Source organism: Nicotiana sylvestris, chromosome 1, assembly GCF_000393655.2.
Source record: "Nicotiana sylvestris chromosome 1, ASM39365v2, whole genome shotgun sequence".
Lineage (NCBI taxonomy): Eukaryota > Viridiplantae > Streptophyta > Magnoliopsida > Solanales > Solanaceae > Nicotiana > Nicotiana sylvestris.
The window spans coordinates 158,959,524-158,979,045 of record NC_091057.1 but is presented as its reverse complement, the minus strand read 5'-3'; the positions used below and the strand labels follow the sequence as shown (position 1 = coordinate 158,979,045).

Here is a 19,522-nt window from a genome sequence, read left to right as displayed (position 1 = left end):
CTTTAATAAAATATATTTACTAGTATAAGGTTTGGACAAGCGACTATATTATTCAAGACAAGTTTTTAAAATCAATTTTTTTCCAGTTTGTTAGATGATGATGATGACTTCCATCCATAGCAGTATAAGTAATGTAAATACTTTTTCTCTCTCTTGCTCTCTCCAACTTAAAAATAATAAAGAAAATAAATTTTGAGTACAATGTATTGAATGTATTTCCTATCGTATGATTTAGATTTATCTTTTCGAATGTTTAATTTTCTATAAACTTTATTCTTGAATTCAACTTGATTAATATCTTTCCACTCATGTGATTTATGTTTTATTTGTATTTGCTTAGTTTTCTCCCCTTTTACTGGATATTATTGCTCCCTGATGGTTACTATTTTATGCTACTTTTTCTCCTCTTTACTTTCCTTATCGTCTTTTGCCTCCCTCTTCCTTCTTTCTCCCCCTCTTTCCTCCTCTTCTTCTCCCCTCTTCTTCCTTTCCCCTTTTCTTGAACAGAGGGTCTATCGGAAACAGCCTCTACTCTACCTCTCCAGGTAAAGGTAAGGTCTGCGTACACATTACCTTCCCCAGACCCCACCCGTGGGATTATATTGGGTATGTTGTATTTGTTGTTGTTGTTGTTGTTGTATTTGCTTAGTTTCTTTTACGCTACTGTAAAATAGTTGATGGATCTATACTCTAGTCATCTTTCATATTTTCTTAATTCATCACCTTTTAAACTGTAAAAATATCTAAAGAGTTTTGCTAAGTCCTATAAAAGTTTATATATATTGCATTCTGCTTCTACTAGTGATTTTTACATGTCATTAAAAAAAATTACCGAAAATTGATCGGACCGTACCGAAACCGATATGATTGAGACGATTTTAAAAAGTCTAATTTTGCATATATATAATAGAATAATCGAAAAATTAATATGGTACAAATTTTATAAAATAACCGATCGAACCGAACCATTGACACCCCTAATTCTTGCCATCATCTACATTCTATTTTATTCCTTCTTGGTAAATTGTCCATCCTTTGAGGATAGCTACTAGTATTCTTTAGTTCTGTACTTACTAATGAAGACTTTGGACCAAAGCATGTTAGTATCCGTAAAGAGTCTCCAATAAAAACTGGCAAGAAGAGAGATTTTTTAGCTTGGGTTTTACCAAATTTAATCCCTCTTTATTTTGCCTAACATGAACTTGTCAAAAATAAATTAATTTTCTTTCCTCCTCAAGCAAAATGGATGTCAATACATGAATCTACATAATTCCCATTCTAACCTATAAGTTGGAAAATCAAGTCACGTGGAATTGGGAAATATGAGGATCTTTTATTCGCTGCGTGTTAACAAATCTTTTAGTAGAAGTTGATGAGAAATACATATTACATGTCTTAAATGGCATGCGACACTTTGCAAAAGTTAAGACAGGCATGCGACATTTCGAAAAAGTCGTACGGGCTAGATTCAAAACGAATATATATCATATTATGTTATGAGTCACAACTAGGCTAACGCAGTCCAACAAGAACTAGTATTAAAACTGATTCGGCAAATACAAATATGAAAATGGTGGAGAATAGCTAGCTCCTCATGCTGCAGCCATAGCCATGAAGAGCTAAGAAACAAGCCCGATGGAGTTATGGCAAGGAATATGTCCACAACCTAGGCCCGTAATTTGAAGATACATACGCTCAATTAAAGGAGAAGACCATGGGTTTTGGTGACTACAAAATACCTGGATGAATTTAGTGATGAGTCTTTTCTTATTTATAGCGGTAATTGCATTCTCAAGCATATGATTACATAACACTTAGGACACTCAATGCATATATATATATATATAATGAAGCGTCTAAAATGGCATCCCCATCATCTCATATGCTTCTACCAACAATTCGTTTAGGATATTTTAACATTCGTCTCTTTTACGTTTCAATTAACATTTTTCGTTTTTTTTTGTTTATTACATATTTTGATGTCTAGTTATGTGCTCTTTAAAATTTCGTCATCAAAGTGCTTGACGTGCTCTTCTCTTTCCTAGGTGTTTGTTTGCTATTTTTTTTTCTTCAAAAATGTTTGCTTACTGAAGTTTGATTTACTGAGCATTCACTTTCTATTTCTTTGATCGCGACAAACTAACAAAGATGGGGTTTTTTCAAACTAAATCATAAGTGCCATGGAGCGATCAATTTGTCATTGCCTTTTATTTCCATTGTGTTGTTAAAAATTTAAATTTTCTTAGAAGTTTTATTTCAACCCTCCGAGCACATTTTATTTGAGAAATATTAAAATCCACGACTTCTGCGCATGCACACATATGTTTTCAGGAGAAGTGACATGTTACCTCTCTTACACCATAAGAGTTATTACATTTCCTCACTTTCCCTAATTTTTCAGTCACGTAATTTTAAAGATTCAAATTTTGTAATACAATTCCTAATCGTCGACAATTCCTAATTCTTAGAACGGAATATAATATATTGGTACAACATGCATGAATTATTACTTATGACGAACATTTAAATAGGACCGGAAAGCGCAAGACAGGAAGATTCTAATATTTTACAATAATTAATACTTATTTATTATGAGCAACATTTACTTCTAAATACTTTACAAATATTAATTCTCTATTATAATTGATTTTATTTATGAACAACGTTTAAATAGGGAGGGAAGGCGAGAGAACTTATGTTACATATTTCCAATGTACTGTACTTCTCTTGAGTTTTTGGCCAAAAACATTCCTTAACAATACGTCAATTTTAAACAACATCCCTGTATTACCACACACAAACAAAAAATACCCCTAAATTATTTCTAAAGATGGCAAAAATCGTCCATCGGTTAGTCTTTGTTAAGAAACTAACTGCTTAAACCAAAAATTGTGCCACTCACATGAATTTAATTCCCCACTAATTCCCATATTATACATGTCCTATCCCTGATCATCTTCAACAACAACAATACTAATAACCCAGTATAATTCCACTTAGTGGGGTCTGGGGAGGGTAGTGTGTACGCAGACCTTACCCCTACCCTGGGGTAGAGAGGCTGTTTCCAAATAGACCCCCGACATCCTTCTCTCCAAGAACTTCTCACCTTGCTCTTGGGGAGACTCGAACTCACAACCTCTTAGTTGGAAGTGGAGGTTGCTTACCATCAGAGCAACCCTGATCATCTTCAACCTCGAGTGAAAAACATAGCTCTGCTATGGCACTTATAACAGATATGGATAAAGGCAAAGACCCTTGATGTATTATTGATTATGAAGCCTTTTTATACAGAGATTACATGAACACAATAAAGGAATAAAGGAAGCAAATAATCAGGGATATTAATTACAAAGATCAATATATAAGTAATTTTATTAATAGAGCAAAATATCAGGAGAAACAATAGTAATCATGTGCTGACTGAATCTCCACCGGAAGATATTTTCTTACTATGCCCCCTCAAGATGGTGGGTCGTTTGGAAACACCAATCTTGAAGCAGTTTTTCTCAAAAGGATCACGTGACAGACCTCTGGTAAACTAGTCAACAAGCTGGTCACCTGAATTTATGTGGACGACATAAAGAACTTTGCTTTGAATCTTCGAGTGGACAAAATGGTAGTCAATTTCAATGTGCTTCATTCTGGAACGGAAGACTGGATTCCCATAGAGGTAAGTAGCACCAAGATTGTCACCAAAAAGTGTCGGAACATCATCTATAGCAATGGATAACTCTCGAAAAAGATTAATAATCCAGCAAAGTTCAGCAGTAGCAGAAACCACATCACAATACTCGGCTTCAGTCGAAGATCGTGCAATACCTTTGTTTGCGAGAGCACCAACATACTGGATTTTTGCCCATGAAAACAAAAAAAACCACTTGTTGAGCTCTGGTCATCTTTAACCCCCCCCCCCCCCCCCCATCTGCATCTGAATAGGCATGCAAAGTGAATGCAAAATTGCGAGAAAGAAAGATCCCATGATCTACTGTGCCTTTAAGATAACGCAAGACCTGTTTGAGAGAAGATCAATGGTGTTCAATTGGTTCGCTAGAAAACTAAGTAAGCTTGTTTACAGAAAAAATGATATCAGGACGAGTGAATTGAAGATATTGGAGGCAGCCAAGAAGTGCTCGATACTATGTGGATCAATCAAAGAGGAGCTATCAACAAGGCCTAAGTATGAGTGACTGAAAGTGGGATTGAAACTGCCTTGGCTTCAAGCAACTGAACATGTTCAAGGACATCCAAGATGTACTGATTTTGGGACGAGGATAGTCCTTCAGTGGTTCGGCATACCTATATGCAAAGAAAATAGTCCAGATCACCAAGGTCCTTCAAAGAAAACCTATTGCCAAGACGCTCAACAAATTAATTAATGGCAAGAGAAGAAGTACCGGTAATAATCAAGTCATCAACATAAATGAGTAAATATAATGAGACACCGAAGCATATATAAATAAATACGGAATTATCTAAGAGTGCCATAGTAAACCTGAGGCAAGCAAATATGATTTTAGTTTAGAAAACCATGCACGAGTTGCCTGCTTGAGGTCGTAAATGGCAGGGCGGCCCAATGGTAAAGCAAGTCAAGCAATTGCTTGAGGCCCCACATCTATGGGCCCAAAATTTCTAATTTTAACTAGTTGTATGTGGTCATTTTTCTTTTAAAAATATTTAGTATATCAAAGAAAAACACATTTTTCATGAAAAAATAATAATTTGGGACCGCTAGAGATATTGGGAACAGGAATAGTTACTTTTGGGATTCACCCTAAGGTCTAAAGGCCCTAAACTTTACGTGTGTATTCTTACCTCATTTATACACCATCATCATTATCACATGCCCTACATTACTTTTATCACTTTATTACTCTCTTTTCAAACTATATTTTACTTCAATCTTTTATATTCCTTTTGACCTCTCTACCCTCACAAGTTCATTGTCTCGTAAATCATTCTGTCAAATAAGAGAGCAGAAAACAATTGCCAACACTCTTTTTTTTTCAAGCTTTCCCCACGTTACATCTTTTGTTCTTAAGTATATATTGTCTTTTGTTTATTTATTAGAATTTTAATATATCAACAAGAAAATATGATTTCGCATATTTAAAACACCAAAAAAAGGGAAGAATTAAAACTTTAATACTATCCCAAAAAGAAGTTATTGATAAATTTTTAGCGACCTATAAAAATTTTGAATCAGAAAATATGGAAGAATTTATGGTAGTGAACAAATCACTAACAAAATTGAGCTAGACGATAATAAAATCCAAGAAGAAGAAGAAGTTGGTGAGAAATCAATCATAAATCTTTCAGAAAATCAGGAAATTCGAAGAGAATGGAATAATATCCTAGAACATATATGATCCTAGTAAAAAGATCGATAATAAGTAAAATATTAACACTTTTGTATCTCAAAAAAATGTTAGAAAAATAAACTTTAAATAAAATTTTACTAAATTATTTTTTCTAATACCGAAAATTTAAGGCCCCTCGTTGAAGTATGACTTTAGGCCCCAAATATCATAGGGCCACCCTTGATAAATGGTTTTATATTTTGAATGGATTTTTACCTCCTATAGCAATGGTTAACACCTTATTTATTTTAAATAAATACCATTTAAAAAAATTATATTCTATAGATACCTTTTAAGGTTTATAGCAAAATATTTAATTTTGGTTACCTCCTAGCCCTAAGCCACTAAATACGCTAATCAGTTACACTATTTTCTTTCTCTCTCTACTTTGATACATCTCATTCTCTTCCCTCATCCCATTAAAGTTTCCGATCTCCTCCTCCTTCCACCGGATTTGTGCAAAGCCCACTTCAAAGCAGGTTCACTCTCTACTTCAGCCGGTTTAAAATCTATGGAACATTTAATCCGGTTGGTTTCTCACCAACAACAACAGCCGCCGGTAGACTTACTGCACACTTAATTATTTTTTGGGAACATAATGCGATAAGCATTTTGGCAAAATGCTCTTTGAACTTTATTTTATGGCCTTCCTAGATCACAAGTGTCTTTGTTCTTGGAATCCCAAATCTGTTAGAAGGGGTAAATCTCCATGTTTGAGTTTTGGAGTTGCTCAAGTATATTTGTCTCTGCCATCTTCGGTTTGTTAGTGGAGACAAAGGTGTCTCCAGAGATGGTAAGCCTGGAGATATGGATGTTGTAGGATGATTTTCTGTTAATATATCTCAATGTATTTTCATGAATTTCATTGTATTCATTGCATTTTTTTTCATTGTAATTCAATGTATCTCGTTGTATTCCATGTATTTTATTGTATTCACTGTCTTTTTTCTAATTGTATTTCAATGTACCCCGGTGTATTCTATGCATTTCATTGTATTCACTGTCTGGCTATATGTCATGAATGTATTCATAAGTATTTTTTAATTAATATAATTTATGTATTCAGATGTATTATATAATTTCTCTGAAGATTGCTATGTTTTTGGAGTATTTTTTGGTTGAGAATCTTTTTTATAACTGAAAATATAAAATTTGTGTGTTATAATTGAGTTTGTTGAGTTATATTAGGAGTCTATTATGTTAATTGATTCGCTTTCTTTTTTACAAAACAGTGTAATCCCTTATTTCACGGCGTGAGTACAGTCGAATACAATAATCTGTCCAGCTGTAATCCCACGTTTCACTCCATGAATACAGTCGAATACACTCGAATACAACAACTGATTAACTGGACTTCCCTGATTCACGCCTATTTTTGCTACTGTATTCATGAATACAATAGCTTAAATATATCAAATACATCTTCTAAACACATAAAAGGTATCTATAATCCGTAATATAACAAATGGTATCTATAGATGACTAACTATTACTAAAAAATTGTGATTTATGAAAATTTCCCTTATGAAGGAATTTTTACCTCCTATAGCAAAGGTTAACACCTTAATTATTTTAAATAAATACCATTTAAAAAAATTATATTCTATAGATACCTTTTAAGGTTCATAGCAAAATATTTAATTTTGGTTACCTCCTAGCCGTAAGCCACTAAATACGCTAATCAGTTACACTATTTTCTTTCACTCTCTACTTTGATACATCTCATTCTCTTCCCCCATCCCATTAAAGTTTCCGATCTCCTCCTCCTTCCACCGGATTTGTGCAAAGCCCACTTCAGAGCAGGTTCACTCTCTATTTCAGCCGGTTTAAAATCTATGAAACATTTAATCCGGTTGGTTTCTCACCAAAAACAACAACCGCCGGTAGACTTACTGCACACTTAATTATTTTTTGGGAACATAATGCGATAAGCATTTTGGCAAAATGCTCTTTGAACTTTATTTTATGGCCTTCCTAGATCACAAGTGTCTTTGTTCTTGGAATCCCAAATCTGTTAGAAGGGTTAAATCTCCATGTTTGAGTTTTGGAGTTGCTCAAGTATATTTGTCTCTGCCAACTTCAGTTTGTTAGTGGAGACAAATGTGTCTTCAGAGATGGTGAGCCTGGAGATATGGATGTTGTAGGATGATTTTCTGTTAATATATTTCAATGTATTTTCATGTATTTCATTGTATTCATTATATTTGTTTTCATTGTTATTCAATGTATCTCGTTGTATTCCATGTATTTCATTGTATTCACTGTATTTTTGCTAATTGTATTTCAATGTATCCCGTTGTATTCTATGTATTTCATTGTATTCACTGTCTGACTATATGTCATGAATGTATTCATAAGGTTTTTTTTAATTAATATAATTTATGTATTCAGATGTATTATATAATTTCTCTGAAGATTGCTATGTCTTTTGGGGTATTTTTCGGTTGAGAATCTTTTTTATAACTGAAAATACAAAATTTTTGTGTTATAATTGAGTTTGTTGAGTTATATTAGGAGTCTATTATGTTAATTGATTCACTTTCCGTTTTACAAACAGTGTAATCCCCTATTTCACGGCGTGAATACAGTCGAATACAATAATTTGTCCAGCTGTAATCACATGTTTCACTCCATGAATACAGTCGAATACACTCGAATACAACAACTGATTAGCTGGACTTCCCTGATTCACACCTATTTTTGCTACTGTATTCATGAATACAATAACTTAAATATATCAAATACATCTTCTAAACACATAAAAGGTATCTATAATCTGTAATATAACAAATGGTATCTATAGATGGCTAACTATTACTAAAAGATTGTGATTTATGAAAATTTCCCTTATGAAGGAATTTTTACCTCCTATAGCAAAGGTTAACACCTTATTTATTTTAAATAAATATCATTTAAAAAAATTATATTCTATAGATACCTTTTAAGGTTTATAGCAAAATATTTAATTTTGGTTACCTCCTAGCCCTAAGCCATTAAATACGCTAATCAGTTACACTATTTTCTCTCTCTCTACTTTGATACATCTCATTCTCTTCCCCCATCCCATTAAAGTTTCCGATCTCCTCCTCCTTCCACCGGATTTGTGCAAAGCCCACTTTAGAGCAGGTTCACTCTCTACTTCAGCCGGTTTAAAATCTATGGAACATTTAATCCGGTTGGTTTCTCACCAACAACGACAGCCGCCGGTAGACTTACTGCACACTTAATTATTTTTTGGGAACATAATGCGATAAGCATTTTGGCAAAATGCTCTTTGAACTTTATTTTATGGCCTTCCTAGATCACAAGTGTCTTTGTTCTTGGAATCTCAAATCTGTTAGAAGGGTTAAATCTCCATGTTTGAGTTTTGGAGTTGCTCAAGTATATTTGTCTCTGCCAACTTCGGTTTGTTAGTGGAGACAAAGGTGTCTCCAGAGATGGTGAGCCTGGAGATATAGATGTTGTAGGATGATTTTCTGTTAATATATTTCAATGTATTTTCATGTATTTCATTGTATTCATTGTATTTTTTTTTCATTGTAATTCAATGTATCTCGTTGTATTCCATGTATTTTATTGTATTCACTGTCTTTTTTCTAATTGTATTTCAATGTATCCCGCTGTATTCTATGTATTTCATTGTATTCACTGTCTGGCTATATGCCATGAATGTATTCATAAGTTTTTTTTAATTAATATATTTTATGTATTCAGATGTACTATATAATTTCTCTGAAGATTGCTATGTTTTTGGGGTATTTTTCGGTTAAGAATCTTTTTTATAACTGAAAATACAAAATATGTGTGTTATAATTGAGTTTGTTGAGTTATATCAGGAGTCTATTATGTTAATTGATTCACTTTCCGTTTTACAAACAGTGTAATCCCCTATTTCACGGCGTGAATACAGTCGAATACAATAATCTGTCCAGCTGTAAACTCATGTTTCACTCCATGAATACAGTCGAATATACTCGAATACAACAACTAATTAGCTGGACTTCCCTGATTCACGCCTATTTTTGCTACTGTATTCATGAATACAATAGCTTAAATATATCAAATACATCTTCTAAACACATAAAAGGTATCTATAATCCGTAATATAACAAATGGTATCTATAGATGGCTAACTATTACTAAAAGATTGTGATTTATGAAAATTTCTCATTTCTTATTTCATGCATACACACTACCCTCCCCAGACCCCACTAAGTGGGATTATACTGGGGGTTGTTGTTGTTGTTGTTCTTATTTCATGCATTTTACCAAGCCCAATCCTAAAGCATGTAATTTAATTAAGTACTAGTGGTCTTGATCTTTTCCCAATTCCCACGTCCCAATTCCCATAAAAGGCATACGAACAGTAACAAACAAAGAAAGATGGATTCAAAACATGATAAGAGCTATAAGTCCGTCAAAACTAAAATTTAACTTTACCAATGGTGCAACCCAAAAATTATAAAATACTGAGATTGATTCACGCCTTCAGTCACGTAAAGAAAACCTTATTTTAGGTAAAAACAGTAAAATGTAACTTACCAACTGCAACTATAAAACATGGATATTATAATTTCATTTCCAACAATAAGAAGCTCACTAATCCAACTTTGAATTGTCACACAATTGTAACCAGATAAGACAGTCCTGCTTTGAACTTCATATACGCAAACTAAGACAAGTGATTGTCGCATGCTAGACTCTTGAAGCAAGAAACTGAATCAATAAGCTAATTCTTGATATTTTCGATGGTCGATGCCATAGATTGAAACAGAGATATTCAAATCCTTTCAGATAGCAAAGTAACTTCTAGTTTTTAGGTTCTATTCTAGTATCTCTAACAGAATATGATCAACAAACTGCCGATTTTAACACATAATCAAGAAAACCTGACAATGAACACTAATTCGAAGTTCGAACTCAAGTAGGTGGAATTTTTTAGCTTATCTTTGGAATCCTTAAAGATGACAGCCATAACCAATTCAAACCATACTACAGAGGCACAAACAGATCTTTATCAACAAGTAAATTAGGACAATCTCAAGCGACGAATCAGTTGAAATTCAAGCAAGAAGATTAATTGAACACACCGCATATTCGTGTAAGACTCGATGCAATCGAATGCTAATTCAATAATCACAAAATTAAATCAAATTGCAGTCCAATATTTCCAAACAAACAGATTCAAAACCCTAAGCACTTAAACATGAAAGTAAAGCAGAATCCAAGTAATGAAAGGAAAATTAAATCTAACAAAAATTAAATGAGACAGGAAAGGAAATGAACCTGTTACGTTGAAGTTCGTCTAATTAACAGAAGAAAAATCAGTAAATACACACTTCTTTGATCCTAAAACTCCGACGAGAAATATCGACAGAACGAACAAAATGATCGCGATTAAGACCACGAACAAACCTCGGACGGCTGCTTCAACTCCAAAACCAACTCAAACGAACTCCACGTTTCAGACAAAAATTGAAATTCCAGAGAAGAAAAGGGATTAATTTTTTTTTTGTGTGTGTTTTTCTGATTTTGAAGTCTAATTCAAGCTAGATGAAACTGACTTTTTCTTTTTATATATGAAAATAAACTAACCAAAAATCAACAAAGAAAAAATGTGGAAAATTAAAAACTGAAACCCCAGTTTTTCTAATTTTCTCTTGATTCCTCCTTTTTTTGGTTCAAAGAACCACCTATTTATACTTGAGCTCACAAGCTTCTTCTTGTTCTCTAAGAAATTCGAAAATCCGTAAAAGAAATTCCAAAAATCCTAAAGACATAATCGGAAAATCTCTTCTATTGGTGAGATAAGATAAATGGAGGGAGTAGATGGAGTGCAACTCAATCCTACGCACCCCATTTTTCCTATTTTCTCCTAAAAGAGATAAATATGAAATGAAAAATAAAAAGAAAAGGTGTCTTTCATGATTAGGAACACATGGAGGAAGAAGAAGAAGGGGTAGAAGGGGGGACCATGGGGGAACCAGTGAGTTAACTCGCCGAAACCCGGCGAGTTTTGAGTGGGGTGCGGCGACAGAAGGTGGAAGAGGGGAGGGGGCGTCGTTTGGTTAGGATAGAGATAGGGTTTTGTTATATTAGGTTTATATACTTAGGTGTGGTGGATAATAACCATTGGATGATGTGGGGGTAAAGGGCAAGGATTGAATGGGGAGATAGGGGCAGGTCGATCCGTTTTAGACGGGTCACAGGTTGGGTAAGGGGAAAAGGAATGGGCTCCCCCAATCTGGGCTCAAATTTGGGCTAAATTTGGTCTTCTTCAATTGAACCAAGACAAAACTAGCCTTAAAAAAAATTCATTCTATTTTTTTCCTTCTTTTTTTTAAGAATAATAAAATACTAATTGGCTTTAACTAAACCAAATATATATATATTAAAAGTGGAACTGCATATATATACATACATATATATATATATATATATATATATATATATATATATATATATATATATATATATATATATATATTTCAAAGATTATATTAAAGTAAAATTAGAAAAGATAGCGAAATTAGAATAACATCGCTACAAAAAGACTAATGATATTAAATTATATTAAAATATGAACATATATGTAAAATATGAGAAACATTATAAAGGTGGAACTGTTTTTACTTTATTTTCAAATTTATGTTTTGAAATTTAAAAATAAAATAGACTAAAATTGTGTAATAAGTCAAGTAAATATTTTAAAAGTAATAAAATACTAAAACTAAATTTAAAATTTGTGCAGGTCAAAAATTACGTGCTTATAGGGAAGGATAAAGAGTTAAGAGACTCCCCATGTGGTCTCAGTCTGCATGGCATCCGCAGCACCCTCGGTCTCCTCTAACTGTATCTCATCATCACCTGGCTGAGGGATAACAGGGTTACTGAGCATCTGGATCATCTCCTTAGCAGTGTGGGCAGTAGCATCCGGCTCCTCAGACTGGCCGGCTACTGCATCTGATGCCTTGGGTACTGCTGGTGCTGCCTGTGTTGCTGGGACTGCTGGCTCCATAAGCAAGTCAAGTGGTAGATCTCTTGCAGATGCTATCTTGGCAATCTCTTTTCTCAATCTCTCCACTGACTTCTTCGACGCTGGAGACTTTCGCATCTTATTCATTTGCTTTCCCAACTCCTCAATGACCTTCCCATGCACCACGAGAGTCTCCATAATGGTCTTTTGGTTGTCCAGATTCTTCTTCAATGTTTCCTCCACTAACGGAGGTACATGTGATGTTGCTGGGCAGGGGAATGTGCTGCAACAACACTGGATATGTCAGACAGGCTTGAAGTAGCTGCCTGCATCCAGTTATTGAGACTCATCAATATTTGGGAGACGTGCAGCATAGTGTGTGGATAAGTGGATGAAACGACCACTGATAATTGAGCTGATGGTCTAGAAGAAGAAGGTGGTGGCATGGTTGTTGTCCCAGTGGATGGACCGACTGCTGTGGAAGGCTCAGCAGCTGAATTAGTAACTACTATCATTGTCTCCTTAGACAGGAAAGCGGAGGTAGTTTCCTTACCCTTGAACTTCGGGTTGTTAATGCCATGTAGGTGGTACCATGAGAAAGGCTTCTTGGCCTTTACTTTTGTATCATACTACCTCGGCTCCACCTTTTGATCATTAAATATTCTGTGAGGAAGTTAGGGTATGGGTATGATCTTTCATCTTTCTGTACAGCCAATGTAATGTTGGTGGACATGATGGAACCCACATTGATCGGATACCCAGCCATAATCGAAACCACGAGGACTGCTTGGGGAAGTGAGAGGTTGTTCTCATTTAAGCACGGATCAATACGGCTACACACGAAGGTTTGCCACCCTTTATCTTCAAAATTTACGGTGGCCTGGACTATGGGAACCCCTGCTGTGAGCCACGGGGGTGGTGGTCCTTGAGCAGCCAAAATCTCGGCTAGCCACGTGCGAGCTGCAGCACCTATAGCAAGCTTTTCCAAGTATTGGATTGCCTCCACTTATTCAAATCCCACATATGAGTTCAAAGCATAGGAGTCGAATCAGATTTTTAGATTTCGCACCTTTGTTATCTTTGTACCCTTCTTTATGTGAGCCACATTGGCATAAAATTCTTTAACCAAGTGCTCATTTGCGTCGATGACACTTTGGGGAACCATTTCCATCCTTTTCGCTCCCGGAACTGTCTAAGGAGATTTGGATTGTGAATGTCCAAATCCTTCATCAAGAATTGTTGCTCAAGTGTGAGCAATCTCTGGGGTCACCACTCTCTGAATCTATTGAAGGCAATTAAACTGACGAATTTGTCTTCCCATATCTCTATTCTCCTTGACCTCTCAAGGCCGCCCACTCGAGTGTTACCTCCTCTCCCATCATTCACGACATCTTCATCATCATCTACATTGATTGGTGCAGCTGGGGCATGTGAGGAAGAGGGCTCAGAATCTTGGCTACCCTCTTCCAAACCTTTAGAAGAACTAGCAGCGGAAGAGGATTCATCTACCAAGTGGAATCTACCCGGGACTTGTTGAGATTGGGTATCAGGCATTGCTTGCACAGAGTTACCCTTAGAAGCTTCCCTTGGTAGGAGATACTCACTGGACTCGGGGGGTTCAGGAACTATGTTGGCGGTTGCTTTCTTGCTTATGGCTCTCTAAAAGGCAAGTGGTAGGTTACTCTTGCCTCGGCCTCGGCCTCGGGAGGGCTCACCCATCCCTTTTGATGTATCACCTCTGCCCTATGATCTAACCATTGTCTGCAACACATAACTGGTAATCATTTAGAATTAAATCTCATAGTGTATACAGATGCATGCTTGATAGTTGCAGTAAAGCAGACTTAGAAGAGGCAGTGCAGACCTTACAAAATTGAGTGCGGTCGCAGAGTGCCAAGTGCAGCCCGCAAATTTTTAAAGTGCGGTCGCACAGCTTGTTATGCGGACCGCACAATTTTGAGTGCAGCCGCATAAGCCCAGGTTCAGACTACTGGGTCTCTGATCATTTAACAGTGCGAACCGCATAATTTTCACTACGACCGCATCATTTCCCTATGGACCGCATATTTTTGAGTGCGGTCCGCACAATTCAAGCACACAGATGCCCAAACTTAGAGAACTGTAGACCGTACAAAAATGTGTGTGGCTGCACAGTTTGAATTTTACGCGGTATTACGCTAGGGTTCATGCAATTTTTCACAAATTAGATATAGTTTGCACAAATTGACAAGATTAGTGGTCTACCCAGCCCCTAATAAACATATACGAAGCTACCCATATGATTCTGAAGCACATTTGATATTTTTAGGCCTAAAAATAACTAAACTAATCAAAGAAAATAAAAAAGATTAAGAAAAACCAACAAAAATTTAACATACCAGTAATGAATGATGCAGGTGAGAATCTAACTTGATAAAATGAGGAAAGATTTAGAACTAATGGGATATGCATTATGTTTGCTTAAAGAAGTCAGAGAGCGTTAAGTGTGAATAGTGGTGAAAAGCCTTATTTATAGGTTGACCCAGTCAGTCAAAAATGAAGCTGAGTGCAGCCGCACAATTTTGAGTGCGGTCCGCACTCTTTACCTGAACATTTGATGAGCTCTGTGGTCCGCACAAAAGTGAGTGCGGCCATAGAATTTTTGCGGACCATACTATTTTGTGTACAGCCGCAAAGTGTCAATGAAATTTGACAGGCCAATCTTCAGAGAGAATGCATTTTTGGTCTTCCAGTTGTGCGACCGCACACAAAATTGTGCGGCCGCAGAGTGATTGAGCGGTCCGCATAATTCTGGTGCGGTCCGAATTTTTGTGATACTTAATCAATTTTTCTTGCACAGTCCCTGAAATGCACATCCATTCCTGCATACACTTCAAAACTAGTTAGCACAAAACAAAGCCTATCTAATCTAAAGAAGAAAACAAGAAAAAGAAAAAGACACATGGGTTGCCTCCCAAGAAGCGACTGATTTAACATCGTGGCACGATGCAGATTACCAATCATTTGAAATTGAAAACCGCCATAATGTGTCCATCATCAACCTTGCCAAGATAACTTTCTTTAACTTGCCCGGAAATATTCGTAACTAGGAATTGAACAATAGCACAAGATCACCTTCTTTAAACTCCTTGTTGTGGATGTACTTTTCATGGAGGTACTTCATCTTATCCTTGTAAAGGAATGAGCTTGTGTAGGCATTATACCTAAATTCATCTATCTCATTCAATTGTGACACCCTTAGGTTTGCGGCGACATTCCACTCAAGGTTCAACTTCTTCAAATCCCACATGGCCTTATGCTCAAGTTCCACCGGAAGATGACACGCCTTCCCAAATACCAATGGATATGGAGACATCCCAATCGGTATTTTGTAGGCCGTCCTATAAGCCCAAAGAGCACCATCAAGTTTTCTTGACCAATCCGTCCGGTTGGCATTCACAGTCTTTGACAAAATACTCTTGATCTCCTGGTTGGAGACTTCAACTTGTTTGCTTGCTTGAAGATGGTAGGGGGTCGAGACTTTCTGAGTGACACCATACTTGGTGAGTAAGGTATCAAAAGCCTTGTTGCAAAAATGCGAACCCCCGTCACTAATAATGGCCCTAGGAGTACCGAATCTTGTGAAGATGTCCTTCTTCAAAAATGCCCCCATACTTCAAGCTTTGTTGTTGGGTAAAGTCGCGGCTTCAACCCATTTTGACACATAGTCCACAACTACCAAAATGTAAGTGTCCCACAAGAGCTCACGAACGGTCCCATGAAATCAATACACCAAACATCAAAGATATCAATTTCCAAGATGGTGGTGAGGGGCATCTCATTCTTCTTAGAAATCCTACTGGTGTTTTGACATTCATCACAATGCTTGACTAGATCACTAGCGTCCTTGTAGAGAGTAGGCCAATAGAATCCACAACTCAACACTTTTGTAGCCGTTCTCGCTCCACCATGGTGACCACCATACGGTGAAGAGTGGCAAGCCTCAAGAATTCCCATTTGTTCTTCCTCTGGCACACATCTTCGGATCACACCATCAGTACATATCCGGAAAATATATGGCTCATTCCAATAATAGTCAAGGCATTCCTGTTTGAGCTTCTTCCTTTGGTTTGAAGAGAATTCATTCGGTACAATGCCGCTCACAAGATAATTGGTTAAATTGGCAAACCACAACATCCCGATCATTGAAATGGCTAGCAATTGCTCGTCGGGAAAGGAATCATTGATCTAAAGGCCGTCATGTGGCCTCCCCTCCTCCTCCAAACGAGACTAGTGGTCCGCCACTTGGTTTTTACTACCCTTGCGGTCTTGAATCTCTAGATCAAACTCTTGCAATAAAAGCACCCACCGCATCAATCTTGCCTTATAATCTTTCTTACTCATCAAGTATCGAAGCGACGCATGGTCGGTGTGAACAATCACCTTTTTTACCTATCAAATACAGGCGGAGCTTCTCTATAGCAAAAACAATAGCAGGTAGCTCTTTTTCGGTCACTATATAATTGACTTGGGGATCATTCATGGTCTTGCTAGCATAGTAGACCGAATGGAAGATTTTGTTGATACATTGCCCCAAAACTACTCCAACCGCCACATCACTAGCGTCACACATGAGCTTAAAAGATAAGCTCCAATCCGGTGCGGTGATAATAGGAGTAGTAGTCAACTTGAACTTGAGCAATTCGAATGCCTTCATGCAATCTTCATTGAAATGGAACTTGGCATCCTTCTCCAAAAGTTTACACAAAAGGTTTACCACCTTGGAAATGTCCTTGATGAATCGGCGATAGGACCCCGCATGACCGAAGAAGCTCTTCATTCCCTTCACGGATGTAGGGGGAGTTTGGAGATCACCTCAATTTTGGCCTTGTCGACCTCAATACCATGCTTTGAAATTTTGTAGCCGAGGACTAGGCATTCATCGACCATGAAGTGACATTTCTCCCAATTCAACACCAAATTTGTCTCCTCACATATAGCTAAGACTCTATCCAAATTGTTCAAGCAATCTTCAAAGGAATTCCCAACCATGGAGAAATCATCCGTGAAGGCCTCAAGAATATCCTCTACCATGTCTATAAAAATAGCCATCATACACCGTTGAAAAGTCACATGTGCATTACACAAACCAAATGGCATCTGCGAAAAGGTGAAAGTACCATATGGACAAGTTAAAGTGGATTTCTCTTGGTCCTCGGAAGCAATAAGGATTTGATTGTAGACGGAGTATCCATAAAGGAAGCAATAAAAAGCATATTCGGCCAACCTATCAAGTATTTGATCAAGAAATGGAAGCGGGAAATGATCTTTCCGAGTGACTTTGTTGAGTTTCCTATAGTCCATGCATACTCTCCACCCGGTGACAGTTCTTGTGGGGATCAATTCATTCTTGTCATTTGTTCACATTTCATCGGAGAGGTCCACGAGTTATCGGAAATGGGGTAAACAACCCCGGTATCCAACCACTTCATTATCTTCTTCTTTACCACCTCTTGCATCGCTTCATTTAGCCTCCTTTGATGTTCAACGGATGATTTAACACCCTCCTCCAAAATAATCTTGTGCATGCAAAAGGCGGGGCTAATGCCCCGGATATCTGCCAATGTCCATCCGATTGCTCTTTTCCTCCTTTGTAGTACCTCCAATGTGGACTCTACCTGCATGTTAGTTAAACAAGAAGAAAGTATAGCCGATAAAGTATAAGAAGGGCCAAGGAATTCATACCTGAGATGTAGAGGAAATGGCTTTAACTCTAAAGTGGGAGGCTCCTCGATTGAGGGCTTTGTTGGAGGAGTCTTCCGATTTTCAAGATCCAAAGATAGCTTGCGGGGTTCATAAGTGTACGAACTCATTCCTTGCAATGCATTCATACACTCCACATAGCCTTCTTTCTCCTCAACATCATCAAGGTTGAGCAAAACGGCTTCCAAATTATCCTCTACCTTCATTGTGGCACTAGCATCATCAACAATCACGTCGGTGACCAAATCCATGAACGAACACACTTCATTACTAGTCGGTTGCCTCATAGATTTTCACACATAAAAGACCACATTTTCGTCACCCACCCAGAAAGTGAGCTCATCGGCTTCCATATCGACAAGAGCCTTCCCCGTAGCAAGGAAAGTTCTACCCAAAATGATAGGCACCTTATAGTCCACTTCACAATCAAGAATCACAAAGTCCGACGGGAGGATGAACTTGTCAACTCAAACCGACACATCATCAATAATGCCCAAAAGTCTCTTCATTGTACGATCCTCCATTTGCAACCTCGTAGATGTGGATCTTGGTTGCCCAATTCCCAAAGTTTTGAGCATCGAATAGGGCATCAAATTGATACTTGCCCCAAGAACACATAAAGCTTTGGAAAAGTCAGCACTCCCAATAGTGCAACAGATTGTGAAAGCATAAGGATCTTTCAATTTCGGAGCCATTGAGTGCACAATAGCACTCACTTGATATGTCATCTTGATCATCTCACTGTTAATTGATCTTTTCTTGGTCACCAAGTCCTTTATGAACTTTGCATAACCCGACATTTGCTCTAAAGCCTCAACCAATGGTACATTGATATACAAACTCTTCATCATGTCAATAAACTTTTTGAATTGGTTCTCACTATTTTGCTTTGCAAGCCTTTAAGGTTATGGAGGAGGAGGCCTTGGCATTGGTGCCGTAGCCTTCGGCACTACCGGTTCCGGCATGTCAATCACGTGTTCCCTAGACGGGTTCACTTCTTCTTGCATCTCCTCCACATTTTCATCAATATCAATTCTCACTTCTTCATTAGCTTGAACCACATTGCTTGGAATTTCATCTTCTTGACCCACAACATCTTCATCCACAATTCTTCTTTGATTTGAGATGGTTGCATCTCCACTTTTCCACTTCTTGTAGTCACAGCCATATCATGTCCCGTATTATTCCCACCCTTTGGGTTCACCACCGTATCACTAGGTAGTGCCCCCTTAGGACGAGTGTTCAAAGCTTGCGATATTTGGCCTAATTAAACTCCAAACTTCGAATAGAGGTGTTGTCAGAGGCTAGTTGAGCATCTGAATTGACAATCTTCTCCATCATTTGTTTAAACATGTTCTCAATTCTATCCATTTCATTGTTAGAAGAGCTCAGACCTTGAGGAGGATAGGGGTGGATTTCTCGGTTATTGGAACATCGGGGGTCTTTG

General features: G+C 37.1%; 1 protein-coding gene and 1 long non-coding RNA gene across 2 annotated transcripts; both read right to left on the bottom strand.

The window, feature by feature from the left end:
* Window positions 1-3,236: 3,236 nt before the first annotated feature.
* Window positions 3,237-11,414, bottom strand: LOC138888322 (uncharacterized). The gene is made up of 2 exons (XR_011405973.1): window positions 10,644-11,414; window positions 3,237-4,296 (listed from the first exon to the last, which is right to left on the bottom strand). It is a non-coding gene; the product is annotated as an uncharacterized lncRNA (long non-coding RNA).
* Window positions 11,415-15,418: 4,004 nt separating this feature from the next.
* LOC138876521 (uncharacterized) lies at window positions 15,419-15,985 on the bottom strand. Its single transcript, XM_070155588.1, has one exon. The coding sequence runs from the start codon at window positions 15,983-15,985 to the stop codon at window positions 15,419-15,421; it is 567 nt and encodes a 188-aa protein (XP_070011689.1).
* Between the last annotated feature and the right edge of the window lie 3,537 nt (window positions 15,986-19,522).

Coding starts and splice junctions, on each gene's coding strand:
- LOC138876521 (XM_070155588.1), bottom strand. CDS start 15,985: ATGGGGGCATTTTTGAAGAAGGACATCTTCACAAGATTCGGTACTCCT.